At 43.4% G+C, this 24,703-nt stretch overlaps 1 protein-coding gene, 1 long non-coding RNA gene and 1 other non-coding gene across 4 annotated transcripts in view; 2 read left to right on the top strand and 1 right to left on the bottom strand.

Annotated features, from left to right (window-relative positions):
• Positions 1-2,418, bottom strand: part of LOC132436307 (uncharacterized) — a 47,660-nt gene extending 45,242 nt beyond the window's left edge. Inside the window, exon 1 of the long non-coding RNA XR_009521760.1 lies at positions 2,248-2,418. This is a non-coding gene — a long non-coding RNA (uncharacterized lncRNA). The remainder of the gene's footprint in view (positions 1-2,247) is intronic.
• A 3,235-nt stretch (positions 2,419-5,653) lies between these two features.
• LOC132436712 (U6 spliceosomal RNA) lies at positions 5,654-5,757 on the top strand. The gene has a single exon (XR_009521863.1). It is a non-coding gene; the product is annotated as a U6 spliceosomal RNA (small nuclear RNA).
• Positions 5,758-7,270: 1,513 nt separating this feature from the next.
• Positions 7,271-22,949, top strand: NARS1 (asparaginyl-tRNA synthetase 1). Of its 2 annotated transcripts, none has more exons than XM_060029128.1 (15): positions 7,271-7,431; positions 8,504-8,583; positions 10,988-11,053; positions 11,153-11,245; positions 11,331-11,420; positions 12,359-12,437; positions 13,291-13,361; positions 14,759-14,845; positions 16,238-16,459; positions 16,566-16,765; positions 17,194-17,329; positions 17,914-18,027; positions 20,109-20,240; positions 20,551-20,682; positions 21,488-22,949. In XM_060029128.1, the coding sequence occupies exons 1-15, from the start codon at positions 7,389-7,391 to the stop codon at positions 21,617-21,619; spliced, it is 1,677 nt and encodes a 558-aa protein (XP_059885111.1). In that variant the 5' UTR covers positions 7,271-7,388; the 3' UTR covers positions 21,620-22,949. The 2 variants fall into 2 exon arrangements, with proteins under 2 accessions (XP_059885111.1, XP_059885110.1); XM_060029127.1 differs by having other exon boundaries at positions 8,501-8,583.
• The last annotated feature ends 1,754 nt before the right edge of the window (positions 22,950-24,703 follow it).

Genomic DNA, 24,703 nt, shown 5'->3' with positions numbered 1-24,703 from the left:
TGGTGGTTAAAAACCCAGGGTGCTCCTGCCAAATTCAGGATATGTTACTCACTCCAGATAACCTGCCTATGATCTCCAGTTGGAGAGACGATCAATGTTCCTTTGGCCCCTGATGCTGTTCAACAACAGCAATCATTCCCGAGGTGCTGTCACAAGCCAGGGAATGTTTCCGTTTTTTTCCACCAAGGGATTAAAGATATTGGATCTGGACTGTGAGGCCAAGGAGGGACGGTTCCATTGTCTAGCATTTCTCATCAGGAATCAATTCTCCCAAGTGATAAGAATCAACCTTTAGATTAGAGGTCAATTTGCCAAATGGGAGTCATCTTGCAGGTTCGTTACAAAATGGATGCTGAGCCCTGCTGCATAATGAGTAAGCCAGTCTATGGAAATCCTACACGAGGCTTCCTGTTACCAGTCACTTTGGAATGCTCACCTACCTTCAGCTTCCTCATTTAAATTTTGTGTGACTGACATAAAAGTGCATGCTTATTGAAGAGTTTAACAGAGATAACACTAAGGACTATTTATAAAAGTAGAGTTACGGTTCAAGCTTTTGGAAAATTTGCATCAGAATTTCACCATTGTAAACACCTTGAGTAAATGTGGACCAGAAGAGCTCTTTTCAGTTTACTGGGTTTATCCAAGACTAGGATATTTCTTAGGATTTTGTGGCTTTGGGTGAAAATACCTTCACTTTGATCTGCTCCAACAGCAAACAACAACAAAACACCCCATAAACCAAGATATCATTAGCTGGGCCTCTAGAAGCCTCAACTCCTGCTAAACTGATACCATGATTGCTCTTCAAAATCACCTGGAGAAGGTCTCCCTCATTGCTTTCAGCGAACACAATTCACTCTGCTTTGAAAGCTTCCCCAGCTCCTTTCATTTAACTCTGCCTTCACCTTCCTTTAAGGCTACCCCAAATCCCACACTGTACCCAGGACAATTCAAAGAAACTACCCCTGGCTACTGTGAATTGTGCTTTCAGAAAGCAACAAGCAGCCAGAGCACACGCAGCCCGGTGAACCTGCAGGGGGAGCTGGAGAATGAAATGATGGGATTTATGTTTCTAAGTGTTGGCCCTGGTTGAAGTGTAGAAATTAGAATGCAGAACTAAGGAGGATCCAGAACACAGGAGGAATGATATCACAGCTGAGCCCTGAACACATTGGTTGGGGAGGGGGAGGTGTGTCAGGAGCACCCACTCGGCAGAAAATCCAAATACAACCTTATAATCAACCATCTGCAGATTCAACTAATCTCAGGTGTGTAGTACTGCAGTATCTATTAATTGAAAAAAATCCACCTATCAGTTCAAACTCGTGTTGTTCAAGGGTCAACTGTACTTACATGGTACTAGAAGGTAAGGATGAGTGTTGAGGCTGAAAAGTTTGAGTTTTGAGGAAAGACCTTCAGAAGGCTCCTATTTAATGGCTTGAAGCAAGAGATGGGTCATTTCCTGAGAAGTGGGGCAGTGGAAAGGATCTCCAGGGTCTGAGATACTTTGAATTCACTGGGGGCGAAGGAGGGCGGGGCAGGGGATGGGGCGGGCCCAGAAGCCCTCAGCAGCTGGAAGGCTTGAAAGTGTGATTATGCAGGATCGTGGAACAAAAGAACCATGATTAACTATCGATATCATTTGTGCCCTAATTCAGAAGACTCCCTAGATACCAAGCACACACTAAGCATTTCTGTATAACTTAACCTCATACCAACCTCACAAAGGCAACCTTTCCAGAGGATGATTAGCATTTTACAGTCGAAAATCCCGTGGCTCAGAGAGGTTAAGGAACCCGACCAGGGTCGCCGAGGCAGAACGTAAGAGCCCTGTGTCCTAGGGTATCTGGCTTCAGAGCCCCATTATTTACCCTCCTTAAAGGACAGCAGGACTTTAAAACAATTTCACTCACTTTTTAAGGGAGAAATTATAGATAAAGCTAGCAGTTGACGAACGTGAAGGAGCCTGAGAATCACTGAAATAAATTAACAAGCAAACCTAAGTGTTTACATTTCACTCTACAAGTTACGTTTTCAGTTCCGTAAATTAATAGTTTCACCGTAATGATAACCCACTTTTTGTCTGCAATTTCAAACCGGTTTTAACTATTACTGAGATTTTCTTTTTTTGATTGCTTGACCAATTTGCTAATGAAGCAAACACTAGGCCTCTCCTCCCAGCACCCACCCCCCCACCCCCGTTCCCGGCCCCGGGATGGGGAAAGGTGCCTGAGAGGCGCTTACAGTGATTTCTGCCTCTTCTCTCTCCGAAACTGTTTTGAGGAGCAAATAACTGAGTGCCTGAGAAAGCTCTAAAGACGCCTGTGAGTTTGCTCGGAGATGAAACGCTGAAAGCATCGCTCGAGGTCCGGCCTGCCCACAACTGAGAGATGCGCGCGCAGCCGGAAAAGCAGGACCAGGTGCGCACACGCGGAAGTGCCCGGAGACAAAATGGCGCCGCCGCCAGCACGGGCTTTAAGCGCAAGTCGGCGGCCAGCTACGGTGGCCCTCGGGGGCCATTACAGTGTTAGGACCGCGACTTCGCTTGAGCGAAGGGGACGTCCGCCGAGAGACTAGAACAACCCTGACTGGGCGTGGGGCCGAAACATCGAGGACCGCTAGACGAGGGTGCTCCCAGCAGGCCACAGTCAGATGAGGAGAAAAGAGCAATGCCATTCACTGAATTCATTCATTTATTCATGCACTCATGAGCACCGTCAAACTTCAGTTTGTTCTTGGAAGTGACCCCTTCCGCGATGCTGTAAGGGAAGTTCTGCTTCCGGAGGGAGGCTGGACTAAACGAGATTGTCCCCCCAACAGAATGATACCAATCACTTACTGAGAGCAAGGCTCTGTGCTAAGTGCTCTGGAAGGATGCCAGGATGGCCTCTTACCTACAATCCGGTGGTGACATGTATGGGCCACCTACCAGGCACAGAGCAGAGGCAAGTTCAATGCCGGCTGTGGGTAAATGAGGAGAGAACCGCCCTGGGAAAGAGGAGGTGCGACCCGACCACTTTGTTTTTATTACTGGGGGTAGAGGCTGAGGGTAGTGGGCAGAGGGGCTGGCCTGCAGTAGCCCTGGAGCTGTGTTCCCTTCTCCCACTTCCATTTCCTGTGGTCCTCACTGGTGTTAGGAGAGGTTGTCCTTCCCTTGCGCAAAGAACAGTAAAGATTTCTGCCTCCTGGCCTCAGTGTGGGTCACAGACATTTCAACTCCTTCACAGAAACGAAAATACCTGGAGAATTGTTTGAAACCAACAAACATACAAAAAAATAATAATATGCATTCCACTATGGGGGAGATTGCACCCAACACTGTCTATCACACCTCGCAGGGTGTCATAACTGCCTCCCAGTAGGCTATACAGCTCTCTTTTAAGCCAGATGCTTCTGGGTAATGGGGCATGTATCAGTCTACTATTGCCACAATAAAGCTGTGTAACTGCTCCAAAACTCAGAGGCAAAACACAATCATTTATTCTCACTCATGCATCTAGGAGTCAAGCTGGTGTGGGCTGGGTTCCAATGGACTTGGCTACAAGCTGCAGACTGGGTCCAGGTCACATTTCTATCACCTTCCTTGGACCAGTGGGCCACTTGGGGTTCACTCTTCTCATGATGGTAGGAGCAAGAAAACAAACTCAACTGTACAAGTACAGTTTAAACCTTTGCTTGCATCACATCTGCCCACCTCCCATGGTCAGAGAAAATCCACATGGCCAAGCCCAACATGAATGAAGCAGCAAAGTACATTTCTCTCACATAGAAAAGGGAAGCATGTGTGAATATTTTAAGCAATAATCTAATTTGACACAAAGCACATGATTACACAGTGAACTCCACAGTTATGCGCCCACTGTCACACTTCCTTCATTGAAAATGTGTTCCCTGGTTAGAGAAGATGCTGTGTACTGCGGAGATGGACATAGCATTCTCTAAGTCCGCAGATGCCAGGGCGGCAGGCAGGGAGGGTACAGCCGCATGTGGACAACCACTCTACAGTTGACAGGCATATTGCTGCCTCCTCCAGGAGTTGAATGTAACCCACCAGCCACCAGCTGGACACCTGGTCCCCCCAAAGATTAGTGTCCTATCAGGTCCTCAAAGCTGGCTTCTGCTGCTGTCAGGCTGGGTCCTCCGCAGTGGTAGTCAGGCAGCCAGATCAGCCTTGATGAAGGGCAGCCCATGCCGTTGAACCCATGCATAGCCTCCATCCTGTTACTACGGCGACTTTGTATATGGTTTCTTTGAACAAGCACTGGGGGTCTTGGGCTGGGGGTGGGGGTGTGAGTGGGAAAGGCCAACATCCACAGTTTACAAAGACCTCCTCTGTACTGAATGCCTTCTCCTGGGTATTTACACAGGGCAAGATATCTTCACATTCTGGGCCCATGCAGAAAAATTCATCCACATACTTCCCCACCAGACTGCCATCCCTAATCTCTAATCTTGTTCTTTCCAAGTCTCTGATCAACTGGTCAACCCTTTAGCCAGTGTCCATCAGTCCCTCAGGCCATCTCCACTCATGTAAGAAGTGGAAAACCAGTCATCCACTCAACGTTCTAGCATCTGAGATGATCTCCCTTCGCCACTGTCTTTTCAGAGCTGCACCCAAGTAAGGCTGTAATACAATAGCTGCTCACGTCTGGCTCATGCCAGCATATTATGCAGGTGTCACGGACCGGACACGGGGAAATCCCGAGTCTGTACGTGTGGGTTGAGGAGTGGTCGAAGCAGGTGTTACAGGAATCTGTCATTTTCCGGCCCAGTCCTGTAGACCCACTTTCCTCTTTACAGTGGAATGTTTCTGTGTACATCCAATTTTATGGATCAGGTGAAACTAAATTCATGAAGGGCAGTTCAGATGACTGTTAGTGCCACCTGACAGGTCCTGTGGCCTTCAGTTGAAGGTGCAGCCAGCCTGCAATGAGGGAGCTAGGGGAATATGTACCCCTACTTCACTCCATCCTTGCCGGTGCTCCCCATTGGCTGCATCTGACCAGAAGCCAGAGAGCCCACTGATGTGTCCACATAAGCCAGCCTCTGGGGGCTCAAAGTAGGATGAAGGGGAGAAATTCATTGGTTGGGCTGTGGTGTCAGCCTCTAGTATGGCCCCCAGTGACCTCCACCCCCTGGAAATCACCCCCCATGTAGTCTTCTCCCATATTATACTAGGGATGGTCTGTGTGACCAGTAACATATAGCGGAAATGATGAAATGTCATTCATTGGTTAGGTTATGAAAAGGCACTGCAGCTCGGGGTTTAGTTGTTGTGGCAGAGAGCTTCCTAAGATGGCCCCATGATCCCTGCCGCCTGGTATTCGTGCCCTGGTATAAAACCCTTTCTTTGAGTGTAGGCTGGACCAAGTGACTCGAATCTAATGAACAGAATATGGCAAAAGTGATGGGATACAAAGGACCGTGGCTTCCATCTTGCCTGCATGCTCTCCTTCCTGCTCGCTTGCTCTGATGAAGCAAGCGGCCCACCGGAAAGGCCCACGTGGCAAGGAGCTGAGGGAGACCTCTGGCCAAGAGCCAGCGAAGAACTGAGGCCCTCAGTCCAACAGCCTGTGAGGAACTGAATCCTGCCGACACCCACAGGAGTGTGGGAAAGCATCACCCAGGTGAGATTTACAAATCTTAGCCTGTGCTCACTTCAGCAGCTCATATCCTAAAAGTGGAAGGATACAGAGATTAGCATGGCCCCCGTGCAAAGATGGCACAGAAATGTGTGAAGCATTCCGTATTTTTGAGTAATCTTACATACAACTTTCAAAACAAACTGCTAAAAAAAAAAATCTTAAATTAGCCCCAGCTGACACCTCGATTTTTGAGAGACGCAGAACCTGAGGTCCCACCTAGGCCTTGCCCAGATTCCTGGTGAGAAAACGACTGTCCCTTGGAGTTTGGGGGTAATCTATTATACAACATAGGCAACCAATACAGTCTCTCTCTCTCTCTCTGTGTCTCTCTCTGTGTCTCTCTCTGTGTCTCTCTCTGTGTCTCTGTGTCTCTCTCTCTCTCATCACTTGCTTCTGTGGGAACTCAGCTGCCCCTTCACTGGCAGCCCTCTGGAGAGCCCACCTGACGTGAAACCACAGCCTTCTGCCAAGAGCCATGTGTGCGCCTGGCAGCAGATCTTCACCTAGTCAAGACATCAGGTGACTGCAGCCCCTGCCCACAGCTTGATTCCGGAGAGACCCTGTGTCAGAACCCCTGGCTCCGCTACTCCCGAATGCCTGACCCTCAGAAACTATGTGAGGTAATGAATTTGCCTTGCAGCAATAGATAACTAACACATGAGCAAAGAGAAACCATTCAGCAAAGAGGAAAAGGGGAAAGTCCGTGAAACTGGGGGAAATATTCTTCAAGAAAAGTATCTGGTTCATATTTTTGATAGACTCGGAACCTATGCACAGAGTTATTTTTAGAGTTTCTTTCATAACAAGAGTTTGTTTTCCTTTGATTCAGGGACAAACTCTGGTCTTCCACTAAGCTGAGAATGATGACGTTACCTACCCTTTACTTAGTACCTATGACTGCTGGGCAGTGAACTAAATCAACCTTCACAAATAGGGAAATTGAAGCTCAGACGGGTTAGCTCATTTATCCCACGGCACACAGCAAAAGGCAGAACCAGAATTCCAACCAGGTTTGAAGCCCTAGTTCTTTTCACAACGTTATCACGGCCTCCGTAATAGTGACCCTTGTAACTTAAAATAAAAACACACCCTATAGTCCGAGTGACAAATACAGAAATACATTCATTCGTTCATTGAAGTTAGAAAGTTAAAACATCTTCATATTTCAAAGCAATTAGTGAATGGGAGACAGGACTACCCTTAGCTCTGTCCCTGACCCTTACCTCCACCCCCAGCTTGTGGCTGGAGCTCAATGTATTTGATGACGACGTTAATTCCACAAGCATTCCACTATCTGGGGATGTGGAACGCAATCCAGGATCCGGTTTCCGGAAGGGCCCTACTGTGCCCACAACGGGAGGTGGGGGGTGGCGCGGAACTGGAAGATTCAGCGGGAAAGTTGGGGAGACGCAGGCCGGAGGGATCGGGACTGCAGCGCCACCCGGACGTCAGGGAGCCAAGGAGTCCCAGGTGGTGCCCCCGGGAGCCCCCAGCTCACCGAGAGGGAGCGAGGGGAGCGGGGCGGAGCCACACCCGGAAGTTGCTTAGGCCCGGACCAAAGATGGTGGCTGCGGCGCCGCTTGCCCACGCTCCGTAACCTCCTGTAACCAATGGAGCCGCGACGCTCGGGTGACTTACTGCGACGACTTCTGCACGACATTATCTGATGCAACCAACCTCCGAGTTGAGGAAGCCGCAGGTGCACTTTGCGGGTGATAAGGCGGCGGCGTGTTGGAGGTGATGTCCTTGGAGGTGACCAGGGCGACCGCGGGGATGGTGCTAGGTGAGTGAGGCTCGGGGACCCCGGGGTGTGTAAGTGGCGCGGCGCGGCGCTCCTGCTTGGGGCAGCAGCCTTGTTCCGGCCGAATACAGCTCTTACCCTGGTGCCTGGCGCAGACTGGGCGCCCCGCCGCTGTTTACGTGAATGGTGGGAGGGAGGAGGGGCTAGGACCCACCCTGGGTCCGCGCTCGCCGAGCAGGCCCGGCTTCCCTAGAGCCTTGGGTGCCCCGGCTGGGGTGGCGGCCGCTCCCGGCCCGGGTGGCGGCTGCTCCCGGCCCGGCCCCACTGCGAGAAATCCCGTGATTCAGCTGAGACGTAGGCAGAGCGAGGCATGGCCAGACCTCAGGGCAGACCCCAAATATGTGACTCTTCCAAGTGACTGGCAGGAAAGGACTTAAGAATGCGAATTCTTTTTTACATATCCTCACTTACATTGAGATTTCCTGGGAGACCATCTGGTGCAGTAGGAAAAGGAAGAGATTTAGGAGACCTGGATTGATGTCTCTGCTCGCTTACTCCTTGTGAGGCCTTCAGTTTGTTTAACCTCAGAGCTTTGGTTTCCTTTAAAGACCAGAGAAAACGGGTATTTATTTGATTTCTCTGCTCTAGCACCAGCATATCTGATTTATATATTTCATCCTCAGTACTTCAAGATGGGTATTGTTTTCCTCATTTTATAGGCTCAGAAACAAGCCCAGAAAGGTTAAGTGAATTCTCCAGGGTCACTCTGGTTTTTAAGGTGCAACATCCAAGCTTCCAGTTTGGTCTGGCCAACTGAAAAGCCATTGCTTTGTTGTTGGGGATTCGAGTAGATAGAAGCAGTACCACAAATGAAAACGATCAAAGTTCCTTTTGAAAGCTAAATTTAACTAATCCCTTTTTATGGGATGGATGTCCTTGGATAGGGGAGTGGGAAAATAATTATGATATAATTTCTTTTGGACCTTGATAATTTTTACCAATCAGATGCTTGTTCTGTTTACAAAGATAAAGAATGGATAAAGTAGCTGCAGTATGAGGTGACTGATAATTATCGGCCAAGTGAGTAACTTATTCTCTTTTTGTGAAACAGCAGAGCTGTATGTCTCAGACCGAGAGGGAAGTGATGCTACTGGTGATGGAACCAAGGAGAAACCTTTTAAAACAGGCCTTAAGGTAGTGCCTCTTTCTCATTAGGAAAACGACTTTGCATTTATTAATGACTCATGTCAGTTATTCTGTGACTTGTCAGGAGTTTTATTTAAAGCATTAGGTTTGAAGAGAACTTTCTGAGAAGGGCAAGTAAGGGGTATATACAGATATGTAGCTTTAAGGGTATTAGATGATCTACGTCTAAACTTTTTTTTTTTTTTTTTTGGCCGCGCCTCAAGGCTTGTGGGATCTTTAGTTCTCCGACCAGGGATTAAACCTGGGCCCTTGTCAGCAAAAGCGCCGAGTCCTAACCACTGGAGCATCAGGGAATTCCTCTTGAACATTTTTTTTTTTTTTTTTTTTGCGGTACGTGGGCCTCTCTCTGTTGTGGCCTCTCCCGTTGCGGAGCACAGGCTCCTGACATGCAGGCTCAGTGGCCATGGCTCACGGGCCCAGCCGCTCCGCGGCATGTGGGATCCTCCTGGACCGGGGCACGAACCCGTGTCCCCTGCATCGGCAGGCGGACTCTCAACCACTGTGCCACCAGGGAAGCCCTCCCCTTGAACATTTTTAATAGGTATCTTCTTTTCTTACCATACGGCATCGCATCTCGGAATTTTTCTCTCCAGTGAGTCAGTTGGCCAGTTTTTTAATTCTTGTAGAACTAAAAATCATCTTCCCTTAGTCATCTGAGTTTATGCTCACATTTCTTCCAAACTGACTCGTAAGAGTTCTCTCGGTGAGTTTACCACTCGAATCCAAATGTGATCTTGAGCCTTGAGACTCAAAGACCTGATTTATATCAGTACCAAGAACAGAGCAGACACTCATGAACTCATGAGTCTGGAGCCTAAAGCCAGGATGCTAATTTAACAATATATTATTGTTTCTCAGGGTGTAGAATCCTCCTATGAGTTTAGCGTATTCTCTTTAAGCAGACTTACATGGAAAGCCAAATACAGTTCAGATGGGTTCTTCAAGAGCTTCGACTCAGGATTGAGTAGGTACCTGATGGCATTGGGTTACGGTGTGGGCCAAGAAGACATCCCTCTGCAAGTAGCCGTGGGCTTGCCTGTAGACTGGAATGGCTACAGCCGCTACATAAGGAAGTTGATTAAAGCCCTCTCCCAGGACAGCACCAGGAAGCGCACTGCCCTGACACTTCTTTCTGTGTATCTGTGTCTGGCCAATCCCTGTTCTCGTGAGCTTTGTTACAGTATTCATTTAGGTTATTATCAAGTGTTTCTGTCCTGGGACCATTCTCTCCTCTTTTAGCTCATACTCTGGTTATGTTTTGGTGTGTCAACCATGGGTCTTAATTTTTTAACTCTTAGAGGGAAATCTTTCTCATTTTGGATTGCTGGGGTGATTCCTGTGGCTGCCCAGAACTGACAGTAGTGTTTAGATGAATGTTTGCAAAATGTCGCTGTTAGCAGAAGTGTGCCATTCTGATTTGGAGAATCACAGTTTGACTCTTTCAATATCACTGATTAACAAAGGAGGGATCAGTACAGACTGTCAGGTAGTAAATGAATTCTTAGTGATTTACAAACATCCTTACAAAGTCTAATTGTTAAAAGGAGGAACTGAACTCTCCTGGATGTTTCCAAAAGATCCAGGTTCCCTCCTCCTCTGTAGCAATAATTGAGTTGAGACTAGTGTTAAATCAAGATGAAAAGTATTTTTCAGGTTTGGAAACTAGATCTTAAGAAAAGGTCAGTTTTCATAAGCTTCAGATCTTACACGAGAGACAGTCATTAATTGCATTTCTTGGTTGATGATAACTTAGGAGAAAATTTGAAGGAATATTTGAAGCAGTTAATAAAACACTTATCTTTTACATATTTTCAACTATCTTTTTAAAAACGAATACAAACTATAAAATATTAAATGATAATATTGATGTCTGATATGTCCCAGTATTGGTGAAAAGAGGTACATACATTCTACACACAGGAATTTTTCCAATTAAATGAAACTTAGCCTTCTGTGTACCTAACCACTATGCTCTTGAGAGAGTTTCAGAAATGACTTCCCTGGTTTCTTCGCGAGGATTAATCGTCTGGATGTACCCTGCAGTTGGCCTTTGCCATCAGCTGTCTCTTCTGTTGTTGTCAGCGTACCTCCTGTCGGTCCCCAGGGCCACTTAAAATCTGTTGTTTCTAGTCCACATGGGAAACTATATGTAACCGGACTTGCTAGAATTGTTTGGGAAAGGACGTTCTACCTTAAGCAGAATGTTCTTTGAATGTTCCGCCATTCCTTCTGTCGACATTGACCTTTGGCTGCTGGGGTCTTACGCTTTCTTCTGGGCTCTCAATTATTTTCTAGGTGATCAAAGTTACCTCATAATTCAGGTGTTATTTTGATTTTAAACATTGTACAATGTTAAAGAAATGTCCGTTTTCCTTGTCCCTCCCTCCCCAAGGCTTTGATGACAGTTGGAAAAGAACCCTTTCCTACCATCTACGTAGATTCACAAAAAGAAAACGAGGTAGGGTGAACCCAAAGCTTTACAGAATTAGATTTTGTGAAGAAACCTTCATTAGAATACAGTGTCTTGAAAACATTAAATATCTGTTTATCCCTCCAGAGGTGGGATGTTATTTCTAAATCACAGATGAAGAACATTAGAAAACTGTGGCACAGAGAACAGATGAAGAGTGAATCCCGGGAAAAGAAAGAGGTGAGCAGTAGATTTGCTCTGTGAACATTTTTCAAGTTGGGACACCAGAAGCCATGTTAACAAATTGCCTGGTTATTAAAACTAGGCAGAAGACACTTTACGAAGAGAGAAGAACCTGGAAGAAGCAAAGAAGATTACCATTAAAAACGACCCAAGTCTTCCCGAGCCAAGTTGCGTAAGTGTGATGTGTATCGTTTCAAATATCATGGACTCACGGGGTCAACCTATTATTTCTGTGTCTGAGGGGCATGCCACGTGCTTTGTTCCTTTGCACTGTTTGTCCCTTCTTTTCTTTCAAAAGGGAGAGAGCGCAATAATGTTTGAGAGTTACGAGGCTGGTCCTTGCGGGGCTCCTTTTTTGATAGAATTTAGTAATTGCGTGTTGAACGAATTCTGTCCCGACTAAAAGCTGGCAGCCCTGGCATCCAGGCGGGGCGGGCTGTGTGGGCTCAGACAGTGATTTTACCCTCCCCTGGGTGTCAGTTTCCTCACAGTAAAAAGAAGAGGTTGAAATCCAAGATTTTCATGATTTCTTAAAGAAAGAAAAAGTTTTTGAAATTTGATTATGTCTATATTCTTTCTAGACCAGAATGCTGGACTGTGAATGGACATGGTTAGAATTCGAAGGGTTCTTACTGCTGCTGGATTGCCATTGTTTTCTTGCTTCCTCAGTGAGGAAGCTGTCTTCTTGGCCACACCCTGCAACCCCTTCCTCCCCTCCCCTCTCTCGTCCATCCCTCAGGGGAAAAGCCAGCCTCAGTAGCTTCCACCACCCAGGGTGGTGGGAGGGATGGTGAGGGCAGAGAGAGGGCTCTGCGTGGACTAGGCTTGTTGCTATCGTGAATTCATTGATTTTATATAACAGTATCTGAAGTTCTGATTGTTTCGCTGACAGTTTTGCACTAAGAGAAAGAAGACTTGGATTTTTTTTTTTTTTAACCCCTCCAGTGTGGTGAAATTTTTTGGCTCTGACCTGTAGTAGAGTGACTGTCAGAAGTTTTACACCACTTGTGAATTTTTAACACTTTTCTGCCATCTATCTAATATTCGTGACAAAGTCGGTATGTGATGAATGACATGCTGGGTCAAATGTTTTTTATTTTAACTTGACAGGTGAAGATTCGTGAATTAGAAGGATATAGAGGCCAAAGAGTAAAGGTATTTGGCTGGGTCCACAGGCTGCGTAGGCAAGGTAACTGGCATAGCTGTCCTTTTCTCTCTTTAATTTTCAATATCCCTGCTCTTAGATAATGAAGAACATTAAAAAAAAAACATTTACTTGGGGGTATTTTTGTTTGAGAGTGCTAGCTTTTTAAAGGAAGTACTAATTTGTATCCTAACTTGGTTCTTATTTAATATGACAATTGAAAGTTTAAAAATTATTTAAATGGTACTTAACTGTAAGCAGTCACAGTGATCAGGAGGTATCCAGGAAATATTTGTCTAATTGAATTGAATTCTTTAAGGAAAGCAGGGGGTATATTACCGGAAGTGCAGAACCAAATCTGAAACTTACTGATGGCAGTGATGTTGATTTTTATAATTAGTATATTTGTACTTGGTCGTGATGTTTTGCTTTCTCTTTCTGCTTTTATTATTTTACTACATGTCTTTTATTGTAAGTGGTTGTCAAGTCCTTCACAAAAAGAAAGGGGGCATAAAAAACCAAGAGTGCTTCTGTGCGGCAGTATATATCACCCCCCGCTGAATGCGCTTTGCTAGGTATTGCAGGGGACTCAACGGTGAATAAGACTTAATCCCTCGACTCACATGCTTACTGTCTTGCTTTCCCGTGACCGTGTGGGTCAGGAGGCTCACACAGGGTTTAAAAGTATGAAGGGTTTGAAACATGAAGAAGGCAAAATACTTTCCAGATACTGAGTAGTGATATTACTGGTGAACCCTTCAGAGGAATGGGGCCGTGTGGGAGGTTTGAACTTTCAACATTTAACCTTGGAGGTTCCTTTACAGAAGAATAAATTATGAGAAAGTGCTTCCAAGTGCCTCTCGAACAATCTAGCTAAACTTTTCTTTCCCGTTTTTAGGAAAGAATTTAATGTTTCTGGTGTTGCGTGATGGTACGGGTTATCTCCAGTGTGTCTTGTCAGATGATTTGGTAAATATTTTCATATTTACGATGAAAAGTCAGTTTTTTTCAATAGGTTACTTTATTGTTAGTTTTGGGAATCTTAGGGTCTATACTTATTTTAACTGTTATTGTGGGAAATTTCCAACATCTCAAAAATGGAACAGTAGGAAGAAACCTCACATGCTCATCACTCAGCTTCAGTAACATCTTAGTTGAGCTGCTGTAACTAAGTACCATAAACTGGGTGGCTTGTGAACAACAGAAGTTTATTCCTCATGGTTCTAGCGGCTGGAAGTCCATATCAGGGTGCCGGCATGGTCAAGTTCTGGTGAGGGCCCTTTTCTGGGCTGCAGACTACCCACTTCCCGTTGTGTGCTCATCCTCACATAGCAGAGAGCAGAGAAGGGTTTCGACATATGAATTTGCCGCAGATACACGTTAAGTCCGTAACGAGTAATGATTAATATTTGGCCAGTTCTGGTTTACTGCTCCCCCCTTTGACCTCCCAGACATCATATTTCATATAAACATACTTGCATATGCATCACCAAGAAGAAATATTTTTAATATAACCACACTACCATTATTACACACCCCCAAAATTAGCACAACTCCTAAATATCCAGCCAGATTCTCCCAATTGATTCATGATGTCTTTTTTACAGTTGGTTGGTTTGAATGAGGATCCAGACAAGATCTACATGTTGCATTTAGTTTATATGTCTCTGAAATCACTCTTAATCTATAACAGATCTCCCTTTTCATTCTCTTTTCTCCACCCCACTCCCCCTTGCCATTTATTGGAAAAAGTCTGGTCATTGGTCCTGTGGGACTTCTCACATTCTGGATTTGGTTGATTGCATCATAAGGTGTATTTTAACATGTTCCTCTATCCTTTGTATTTCTTACAAGCTGGAGGTTAGCTCTGGTCAGATTCAGGTTCTGCTGCTGCTGCTTCTTGATATAACTACTTCATGGACAAAGCTGTATTCTTCCAATGACATCACATCATGAAGCACATAATTCTGATTGTCTTTATGATTAGTGCGTTCAGATGTTGATGGCCTGATCCCTCCTTTATAAAGTTTTCCATCACTTTTCTCCTAATGATTTTAGCCAGTATTGATTATCATAGTCTAAGTGAACTTCCTGTATTATTTTAATAGTCTAAATTTTAAAGAAAAAGAGAAACAAACTTTCCAGATACTTTTGAGAGATATGGACTAGTGTTATTTATGCATGTGCATGTATGTATTTACATATATATGTGTGTATCTGTATATAGATGAGTGTTTGATGGCTGTCTTATTTTACTAGTTTTGGACGAGAGAACTTGTTTGTAAGTAATTCCCTTTGCTTTCTATATGGTAGACTATTTTAAATGTAAATGTGAGTAACTGAATTTGAACTTGATCTTCTTACAGTGTCAGTGTTACAATGGAGTAGTCTTGTCCACTGAGAGTAGTGTCGCAGTGTATGGAATGCTAAATCTTACCCCAAAGGGCAAGCAGGTGAGTGCGTTGAGTTCCTCACTAAGAGAAGAGTTGTGTACTTGTTTGTTTTCCAGTGTCTTTATTTGTATTGATACTTTTGGTATTTGGCATATAACTAGACAAATGTGACGCCCTTGCTAAATTTAGGATGCCTTTTCCTTTCCTGGTGAGATATGTATACTGTACAGCTTGTGTGCTCTTGTAACAATCTCAGGGATTTTCAACCTGAGGAATTCCTGAATAAACTTCATGGGTGAGAACAATTTGCTGTGTGTGTGTGAATAATTTTTCAGCTAAGTGGAAATGAAAATTTAGTCTACCAAAAGTTTTTCAGGAAAGAACAGTGATCTAAAGCTGAAACTTTGGGGATTACCCTGGTGGTCCAGTGGTCAGGACTCCTCGCTCCCAATGCAGGAGGCCCAGGTTCGATCCCTGGTTAGGGAACTAGATCCCGCATGCTGCAACGAAGACCCGGCGCAGCCGAATAAATATTTAATAAATAAAATAAATCTGAAACTTTTAAAATAGAACTTGAAAGCCTCTTTTTAAAAAACTTAAAGCTAGGCTTGATAGAGAGTTGTTTGTTCCCCAGCCAACAGGCATGTAACCTATACCAGTTAGAGTTACTTGTTGGTAATTATTGACCAAGTAGCAGTTGTGGTTATATTTGTTTGTTGGGAAAGAAAACAAACAAACGTGACATATCAACCACCAGAGGGAGCCCATAGTGTCCTCCTGATAGACTAGAAATACTGTCTCCCAGAGTCTATGTGAGGAACCTATGTTAAGAGTGAATATCTCGTTCAAGTTTACTGAATTTTCCTTGAAAGTAATGTGATTGCAAAATGGAATGGTTTTTGTGATATTACTTGCTGTCCAGTGTTTGGTACCAAGATAGCTATATATTTCATACTGTGTGGTTTCTAAAATGTAATGCTTTCAATGGAATTATTAGGGAGAATTTGAATTTTTACTATATATATATATATATATATATATATATATATATGTATTCCAAAGAGAAACACCTTTTAGTAAAACCTTTGTATTTAAGGAGTTTTTCAATGTGTGTATTATGTTACTTTTAAATTATTGGGCAAAGGCTAGAAAGGTATACCAAAATGTTGACAATAGTTAGTGGTTACTCCAAGTCGTGGGATTATAGTTTATCTTATTTTCTGGTTTGTGCTTTTCTATTTTTTAAAAATTGTGTACGTGTGTTTAGTCTGAAAGAAATATTAAATAAATATAAAATTCAATTATCGGGTCTTCGTTTTTAGAAGGGTAGGCTAATAATGATAAGGTTCTTAGAAATATGAGCTTACTAAAAACTTTTATATAAATTAGAATCTTTCCTACTGTGAATTTTCTGTTTCCTTCTCCCTCCCGACCCCTCTTTAAAAAATGCAGGCTCCAGGGGGCCACGAGCTGAATTGCGACTTCTGGGAATTGATCGGGTTGGCCCCCGCTGGAGGCGCTGATAACTTAATCAACGAGGAGTCTGACGTTGACGTCCAGCTCAACAACAGACACATGATGATCCGGGGAGAAAACATGTCCAAAATCCTAAAAGCGCGTTCTGTGGTCACCAGGTGCTTTAGAGATCACTTCTTCGACAGGGGGTACTGCGAAGTAAGTACGCGTTCATCATCCTTTGCAAACAGTGCCTCTTGGCAGTTTTGAACTTAAACAGTGGTGCTCACAGAAGGCCTTTATTTACTCCTTTCCGCCTGAATAGATCAGTCCTCCAACGTTAGTGCAAACACAAGTGGAAGGCGGTGCCACACTCTTCAAGCTGGACTATTTTGGGGAAGAGGCGTATCTGACTCAGTCCTCTCAGCTGTACCTGGAGACGTGCATTCCAGCTCTGGGAGATGTTTTTTGTATCGCACAGTCATACAGGGCAGAACAATCCAGAACACGAAGGCACCTGGCTGAGTACATAATTGTCATTTTGTTTTTATTTAAAAAAAAATTTTTTTTTTAAGAAAATATGTCTAGAGAAGCAATCTTGATGTAGGTAAATGATGTCTGTGTAAAAACCTCTGAGGTATTAAGAGGCTATATGAAGGGCAGTTGAATAAATTCATGGAAACTGTCTAAGAAGTTTTGCGTCTTAGGCCATAACTCACTAAGGTCCGTTCATTCACTTTGTCTTGATCCTTTATATGTGTTGAGGAATAAACAAGAAATGACTATTAAGGTGGAAAGGAAGGCGGGTGGGCTAAAACTACTCTGGAGAGTTGGGAGTTGATTAGCAGGGCGGGAGTTTTCCCTTTCTGGACAGTTTCCCAGCATTAAAACCCTTGCTTAAGAGAAACTTAGTGAAAAGAAGAGAGGCTCTGAGCTACTGTCTTGTTCCTCAGATACACTCACGTGGAAGCAGAGTGCCCTTTCCTGACCTTTGAGGAGCTCCTGAACCGGTTGGAGGACTTGGTCTGTGACGTGGTCGATAGAGTCTTGAAATCACCCGTAGCAAGCGTGGTGCGTGACCTCAACCCGGTAGGTCTGCCACTGTGTGGAAACACAAAATTAGGATCCTGCTTCGGAAGGCAGTGAAGTCTTTTTTTTAGATTTTTAGGTTTTTTTCAATAGATTCTTTTTAGGTTTTTATAGATTTAATAGCTTTGAAATAAATGATTAATATATATATATAGGTATAATTGATATATAACGTTATATTAGTTTTAGGTGTACAGCATAATAATTTTATATATCTAAAACAATACAGAGTTATTAACTCTAGTTACCATGCTATACATTACATCTTGTTAATGGAACTTACCTATTTTATAACTGGAAGTTTATACTTTTGGACTCCCTTCACTCATTTCCAGACTAATTTTTTTTTTTTTTTTTGGCCGTGCCACGTGGCTTGCGTGTCTTAGTTCCCCAACCAGGGATGGAACCCAGGCCCTCAGCAGTGAAAGTGTGGAGTCTTAACCACTAGACCGCCAGGGAATTCACCACATTGTTTTTAAGTCTGAAATAACATTTTATAATAATGATAAATAGTGTTGCTTAAAATGGAAACGTTAGTGTGAATGGTTTCTTTATGTACACTGTATTTCTCCTTTCTGCTGTAGAACTTCAAGCCCCCCAAACGGCCTTTCAAACGGATGAACTATTCAGATGCTATTGTGTGGCTAAAAGAACACAATATAAAGAAAGAAGATGGAACTTTCTATGAATTTGGAGAGGTATGTATTCCTTTCTAGTCGTTGTTTCAAAGGTAGCCTTTTGCTTAAGTGGATTGCTACTTGCGGTTAATTAACGAGTAATGCAGACGGCATGTGCTGTCGTCAAATAAATGATAACCACGGACCCTCCTTCTTGGGGTTGTCTGAGGATCCATGGCTTAGTAGAGGTAGAGTAGACCTTAGAGCAGTGCCTTTTCTGTAGTGTTCAGTAAATATTAGCAAGTTTGTAGCCTTCCTTCACACCCCATCCTTTATCTCTTTCCTCTTCCATGATCACTCTGTGGTCTTGACTTACCAGCTCTAGCTATAATTCTTTAGACTGGCAGGATGCTTAAGAAAGTTATAAACTTTGAAATCACATGCAGAGTGTTGGTATGTGTATACATTTGTTTTGGTTTTCTAGAGAAACCATCTGGCTCTTTCAAAAAGGATTCCTCCCCCCAAAACAGTGAATTATAACTCCTTCACCTGGAGGCAATTCAAAGAAGAAAATCACCACTGATTAAAATGCAAAACCAAGAGAGGAGGCTTTGTTGGGGAAGGCAGCCCGGTGCCCCAGATACACTGAGCATGTCTGTCTTGCCCAGGACCACCCTCCCAGCATGTTTTGGGGGTATAGATTGTTAACATTATTCTAAGCCCTCTTGCCTATGCATTTAACCACTCTTTACATAGTATTTGCAAATCTGTTTTACAGATGAAATGTGAGTAATAGCTGCTAACTAGAGTTTTCTTTCGTTTTTAGAAAGAATTTACAGAGGACAGACAGTGTACTGGGTCTATGTAAATTACTTTTATTGTATCATGAATTCAGTTGATGATGTATAATAACCAGATTCTGTGCTGAAAACCTGAGAACTGTTATCGCCCAGCACTCAGCAGAGTAGTGTGATTGAGCGGAAAGAGCACAAGCTTTGGAGTAAGAAGCCCCCCAGGTGGGCTTTGCTCCCACCTCTGTCCTTATTGCTGGTTAACTTAAGGCCAGCGACCCCGCTCTCTGGTTTCCTGTCTCTGCCTTGGAGGTAACGTCCACCTTGCAAAGTTATGAGAACTTAATGAGCTAAATGCTTAGCAGGGCCGAGGTGCAGGAAGTCCTCCATGTGTGTCAGCGTTTCCTCTTTGTGTCAGTATCATCCCATACACATGAGGGCGCTAGAGTAGAGAAGAGGTCTTCAAACTTTTCGGAATGTGCAGTACGACCCCTTTCCCCCAGTTCAATTGTATGCAGGACTCTAATATGTAAAGCGGTTACAGGCAGAGAGACCAGAGCTCTCCCACTCACCTCCCGTTTCCTCTCTAGACTTTAGACGACGCAGGGCTCCAGGGATGAGCTTGAAAACAGCTGTGCCAGGTGATGGCTAAGCTCCTTCTCAGTTTCTTACATTAAACAAATCAATGAGTCTTGTCCAATTCTCTCAATCTGTTTTTACTGGGACAAGAGTTTTCAGTTTTAACTTGAATTTATGTGTGGTTTACTGAAGGATGTTTGAGAGGGAAGCAGATTAACTTGATTCATCATCATCTAACCTGTCTTGGCTAACTGCTCCAGGTGTGGTTACACTTATAAACTTGACACTGGTCATTTGTCTTATGACTGTGCCTTACTGCCACTGAAGGCATGCAGATTTATTGTAACAGGAAAGAAGCAGAGAGAACAGGAGAGTTTAAAGATTGGTGTTATTAATAACGTACTCTGTGTAGATCACTGAAGTTGTGGAGCATTCACTGATGATCTTATGCCTTGTGGGACTGAGTGGACTACGTTTGCTTCAGACCTAGATAAAACTGGCCACTGGGAAAAAAAAAAAACTGAGCAGTATCTGGGAGGTTGTTTGTTTTGTGTGTGTGTTTTCGTTCCTCAAGCAATATGGCACAGATATACTGCAGGAGGAGACAGATCTATTTACAGTTCATTTTGCAGAAATTGTCCCTAACACCCACGTGGTTATGGGTTATGGGTGGGTGTGTATTCTGGACTCCGTTGCATGAATAAGATGAAGGGCTGCTACCGGGTCAAAGAGCTGCTTCTGTCTCGTTGCCTTTCGAGTTGTAAATGTTAATGAAGTCTTGTTTAACCTCAGGATATCCCAGAAGCTCCTGAGAGACTGATGACAGACACCATTAATGAGCCCATCTTGCTGTGTCGATTTCCTGTGGAGATCAAGTCCTTCTATATGCAGCGATGTCCCGAGGATTCCCGCCTTACTGAATCTGTCAGTTTGGGATTCAAATAGTATTAGAGATTTTGCTTTTTAAAGGGGTGGGCACTGCCACTGGAATAAGATACAGCTCACAGCAAATATTTCATTATAAATCTACAGTACTTAAAGAAGTGTTTTTTGTCCTCTGATTGGGTTTAACCTATCTTGTTAAATTATAGAATTTGAATAATATCTGAATTATGCGTGATCATTGTGCTCCTTTAGTTATAGGAGCTTAATTATGATTTTCACTTAAACTCTAGAGCAAAGCCGTGACTGAGAGCCTAGTAGTAACCGCATTTTATTTACTCATTTTTGAAAGGTCGACGTGTTGATGCCCAATGTCGGTGAGATTGTGGGAGGCTCGATGCGTATCTGGGATAATGAAGAGATACTGGCAGGTTATAAAAGAGAAGGAATTGACCCCACTCCCTATTACTGGTACACAGATCAGGTAAAAAGAAATTTTGTTAATCACTTTAAATTTTCTTCACTGTAATAGTTCTGTATAAATTGAAACTTTTAAAAGGGAAGTATTCAGGGTGATACTTTGAAATTTGAATGGGCTATATTCAGTTTCATGGTTATAATGTGGCATGGGAATACTACTAGTTTTGTCTTTGGCCAATAATATGTTAACTTAACTTGAAAACCTATTAACTCCTGGCCTTGCTTGTAGCTACTGAATTTTTTACAATGTCATTAGATGCTACCAGTATCTAGTCTTTCATTTTCTTCTGATAAACAGAGACATTAACTTAATTTAAAAGTTTGAAACCTCTTCTTTCCAGGGTGGCAAATCCTTGGTTTATTTTTCATACCAAATTATTTTTTCACATGTGGTCCATGAAGGAGTATAGATTAAGGGTTGAATTCTTTTTGTTGTTTTGTTTGTTGTTGTTTTCAATTAATTTTTATTGGCGTATAGTCGCTTTACAATGTTGTGTTAGTTTCTGCTGTACAGCAAAGTGAATCAGCTGTAAGGGGTTGAATTCTTAACCACAATAAGCTGACTCATTTTACAGTAGAAAATTTTAACTATTTCAGACAAAATTTATTTTTTTAATTTTCTTTTTTGGCCATGCTGTGCAGCTTGCGGGATCTTAGTTCCCCGACCAGGGACTGAACCTGGGGCCATGGCAGTGAATGCGCAGAGTCCTAACCACTGGACTGCCAGTGAGACTCTGGACAGAATTTTAAACTGAGCATTTATTCCTCTCTATCGCTCTCCCTCTCTCTCTCTCTCCCTTTTTAAACAGAGAAAATATGGCACATGTCCACATGGAGGCTATGGCCTGGGCTTGGAACGATTCTTAACCTGGATTCTGGATAGATACCACATCCGAGATGTATGCTTATACCCTCGATTTGTCCAGCGCTGCAAGCCATAACCGATTCCTCCTGGAGATTTAAGCAAAGAACACGGTTCATGGAAGGAACAGGCTGCCTCTTTCAAAAAAAAAAAAAACAGCCAAAATCTTCCCTTTTTTATTCCACTGGGGTATATCCATTTCTGTTTTCTCTTTTTGTTTTTTATTCCTGCTACCGTGAAAAGCAATCCAAGTCATTTGAATATCAAGTGACATTGATAGTGTCATTTTAAGAAAAAAAACCCATTACAAAGTTTGGGGGAAAATATGTGGCATGTAACTGCCGTCATGAGTATATTTCAGCATTTTATCCAATTTTAGGTTATAACCTTTGTGTCATATATACCACATACATGATTAGTTTTAACTTACAGTCTGAGACATTCCAGTAACTTAATCTTTCTGTCCTTATAATTGTAACTGGAATTCTTTAATTTATATCATTTTATTGTATCAGTGAGTGAAAACACACACCGTGGGGAAAAATTGACAATATGCTGTAAAAATCTGCTAGTATTAGAACAGAGTATAAATCAGCAGTAGATACAGGAATGAAATGAATAGTCTTTTGCCTCAGTTGTTAATCTTTTCTAAATCTGATAGCTGCTTATATAATTCTAAAGCATACGAATTTATTTGGAAGAATTTGTAAAAGTGGAGTGGCCTTAAACAGTTTGAAGGAAGAGCAAGTTTTTTGTTTTTGTTTTTTGGCACCTCAGTGAACAGCATTCTTCCTAGCATTAGTTCAAACTAAAGAGGCAGGGTGATCTTCACTCTTCCCTGGCAGCTCCTAAGTAATTAGGGCTTCCCTGGTGGCACAGTGGTTGAGTATCTATCTGCCTGCCAATGCAGGGGACACGGGTTCGACCCCTGGTCCAGGAAGATCCCACATGCCGCAGAGCAACTAAGCCCATGTGCCACAACTACTGAGCCTGCACTCTGGAGCCCGTGAGCCACAACTACTGAAGCCCTCGTGCCTAGAGCCCGTGCTCTGCAGCAAGAGAAGCCACTGCAATGAGAAGCCCGCACCCTGCAACCAGAGAAAGCCCACGCGCAACAACGAAGACCCAATGCAGCCAAAAATAAGTTTATTTTTTAAAAGTAAATAAATAAGTTCCAAAAGTATTTGCAGCTGGAATCTTCATGACAGCCCTGCATGGCTGTTGGAGTCACCCCACACTGTGTCTTTAAGTCTAATCTATGCTAACTTATTAACTTGCAGGCTTATTGAATGGCTTCATTTCAGATTTGGTTAATTTTCCCCAAAAATGCATGTCATGTATCCTCAATGAGCTGTATTCCCAGCAATCAATAAATGGATACACGTAAAAACTCTTTGCTAACTTAATTTTTTTTAAGCTGATTGTCGCTGTTTCACATTAATTAGTTCATGCCTTTTGCATTTTTTAAATCTTTATTTTTCATGATTTGTATATGTGAAACTAGATATTCCTGAATTTGGTAGGTATTAGTAAAAGTACATGGTAATGAAAAGGAGTGGTTTTTAAAAATTAGATGTGGGTCCTAGTTACATCATTTTTATCATCCTTTTTGTATTAATTTTGGACACATTAGATTATATCTTATTTTGCAGTTAAGTAAAATGACAGATGGAAATGGGGCATTTGTAGTATATTTGGCCTCTATCTTTAAATGAAAAATACATGTAAGAATGGGAATGAGCTCTAACTGGATGCAACTAGGCAGTTCATTTGATCAGAATTTAGGTGACGAGGTTAGGCTCAGTTAGATTAGATTTTAATTGTATAAATGGGCTAAAAGTTTTAAATACTGAGGGAGAGCTGTGGGATTAGGTGGGGATAACGGAGTCAAGATTGTGGTGACGTCAAACCAAGAACCCGAGCAGCGCACCTCACGCACGTGGACTCACATTCCCTTTTCTCTGGTTGTCCCTGTAATCTAAGCGTCACAAGCCCATCCCATATCCCTGCCAAGTGTCCACCTCACAGACACCTGGTTCTGAGTTCCTGCTCTCGTGGGACTCATCTCACGGCCCTTTCCTGCCTGAAACTTCTTCCTAATACGTGATCCTCACGCCAGCAGCCCCCTTCGCCTTTGGTACTTGTGTAGCTGACCTGCTTTGGAGACAGATGGGAGGCTAATACTGCAGCAATTCAAATGACTTCAATACTGACTTTGTCAATGTCCTACAGCCGTTTCCACCCACCCAGCTCCCCACACATGGCTGCCTCTAGCATTTCCTAAAAATTTCTTGTTTAGTGTATAGAGCAGTGAGATTCTGTCATAAGCAACCTTCCTACGCATTGGAGTCACCTGGGCCTCATCCCAGACCAACAGAATCTGGATTTCAGGGCTGGGCCCAGGATGCCTTTTTTTTTTTTTTCTTTTTTTTTTTTTTGTGGTTCACGGCCCTCTCACTGTTGTGGCCTCTCCCGTTGCGGAGCACAGGCTCCGGACGCGCAGGCTCAGCGGCCATGGCTCACGGGCCCAGCCGCTCCGCGGCATGTGGGATCTTCCCGGACCGGGGCACGAACCCGTGTCCCCTGCATTGGCAGGCGGACTCTCAACCACTGCGCCACCAGGGAAGCCCCCAGGGTGCTTTTTAAAAGCCCGCCCAGCTGAGGCTGTGGCAGACTTAGTGTGACTGTCACTGAGTAGCTACCTCCCTCTTCTAAAGCCAGCCTTAAGCCTCTCATCATCATGACTGTAGGTCCTCATTCATCTCACATTAAATCTCTTTTGAAATTGTTCCCAATCTCTATGTTAAAATGGGAACACTGGGGCAAGGTTGAGACTGTCCAATATTGCCAGTGGCCACAAAAACGCTACACCTGTGCACTCGTTAGCTTTCAAGTCATACTTGGAAATTCTCAAAATGATGCCAATAATGGAGTACTGGTTTGTGTCAGCCATGTACTGTCACGTGCTTTAATCCCCACAATAACCTCTTGTGATAATTATATAAATTATAAATTTATACAACATATAAATTATAATTATAGCCCTATAATCCCTATATATGGATAATAGCCCTATTACCCCTGAGGTAATGGTTGAGAAAAGTTAAAAAACATGCCTGAAGATGCACTGTTAAAAGTGACAGAATGAAGTTTGAAACACCAA

The sequence above is a fragment of the Delphinus delphis genome, chromosome 13 (genome assembly GCF_949987515.2).
Source record: "Delphinus delphis chromosome 13, mDelDel1.2, whole genome shotgun sequence".
Classification (NCBI taxonomy): Eukaryota; Metazoa; Chordata; class Mammalia; order Artiodactyla; family Delphinidae; genus Delphinus; species Delphinus delphis.
The sequence above is the reverse complement of the archived record's forward strand: the minus strand, read 5'-3'. Positions and strand labels throughout refer to the sequence as shown.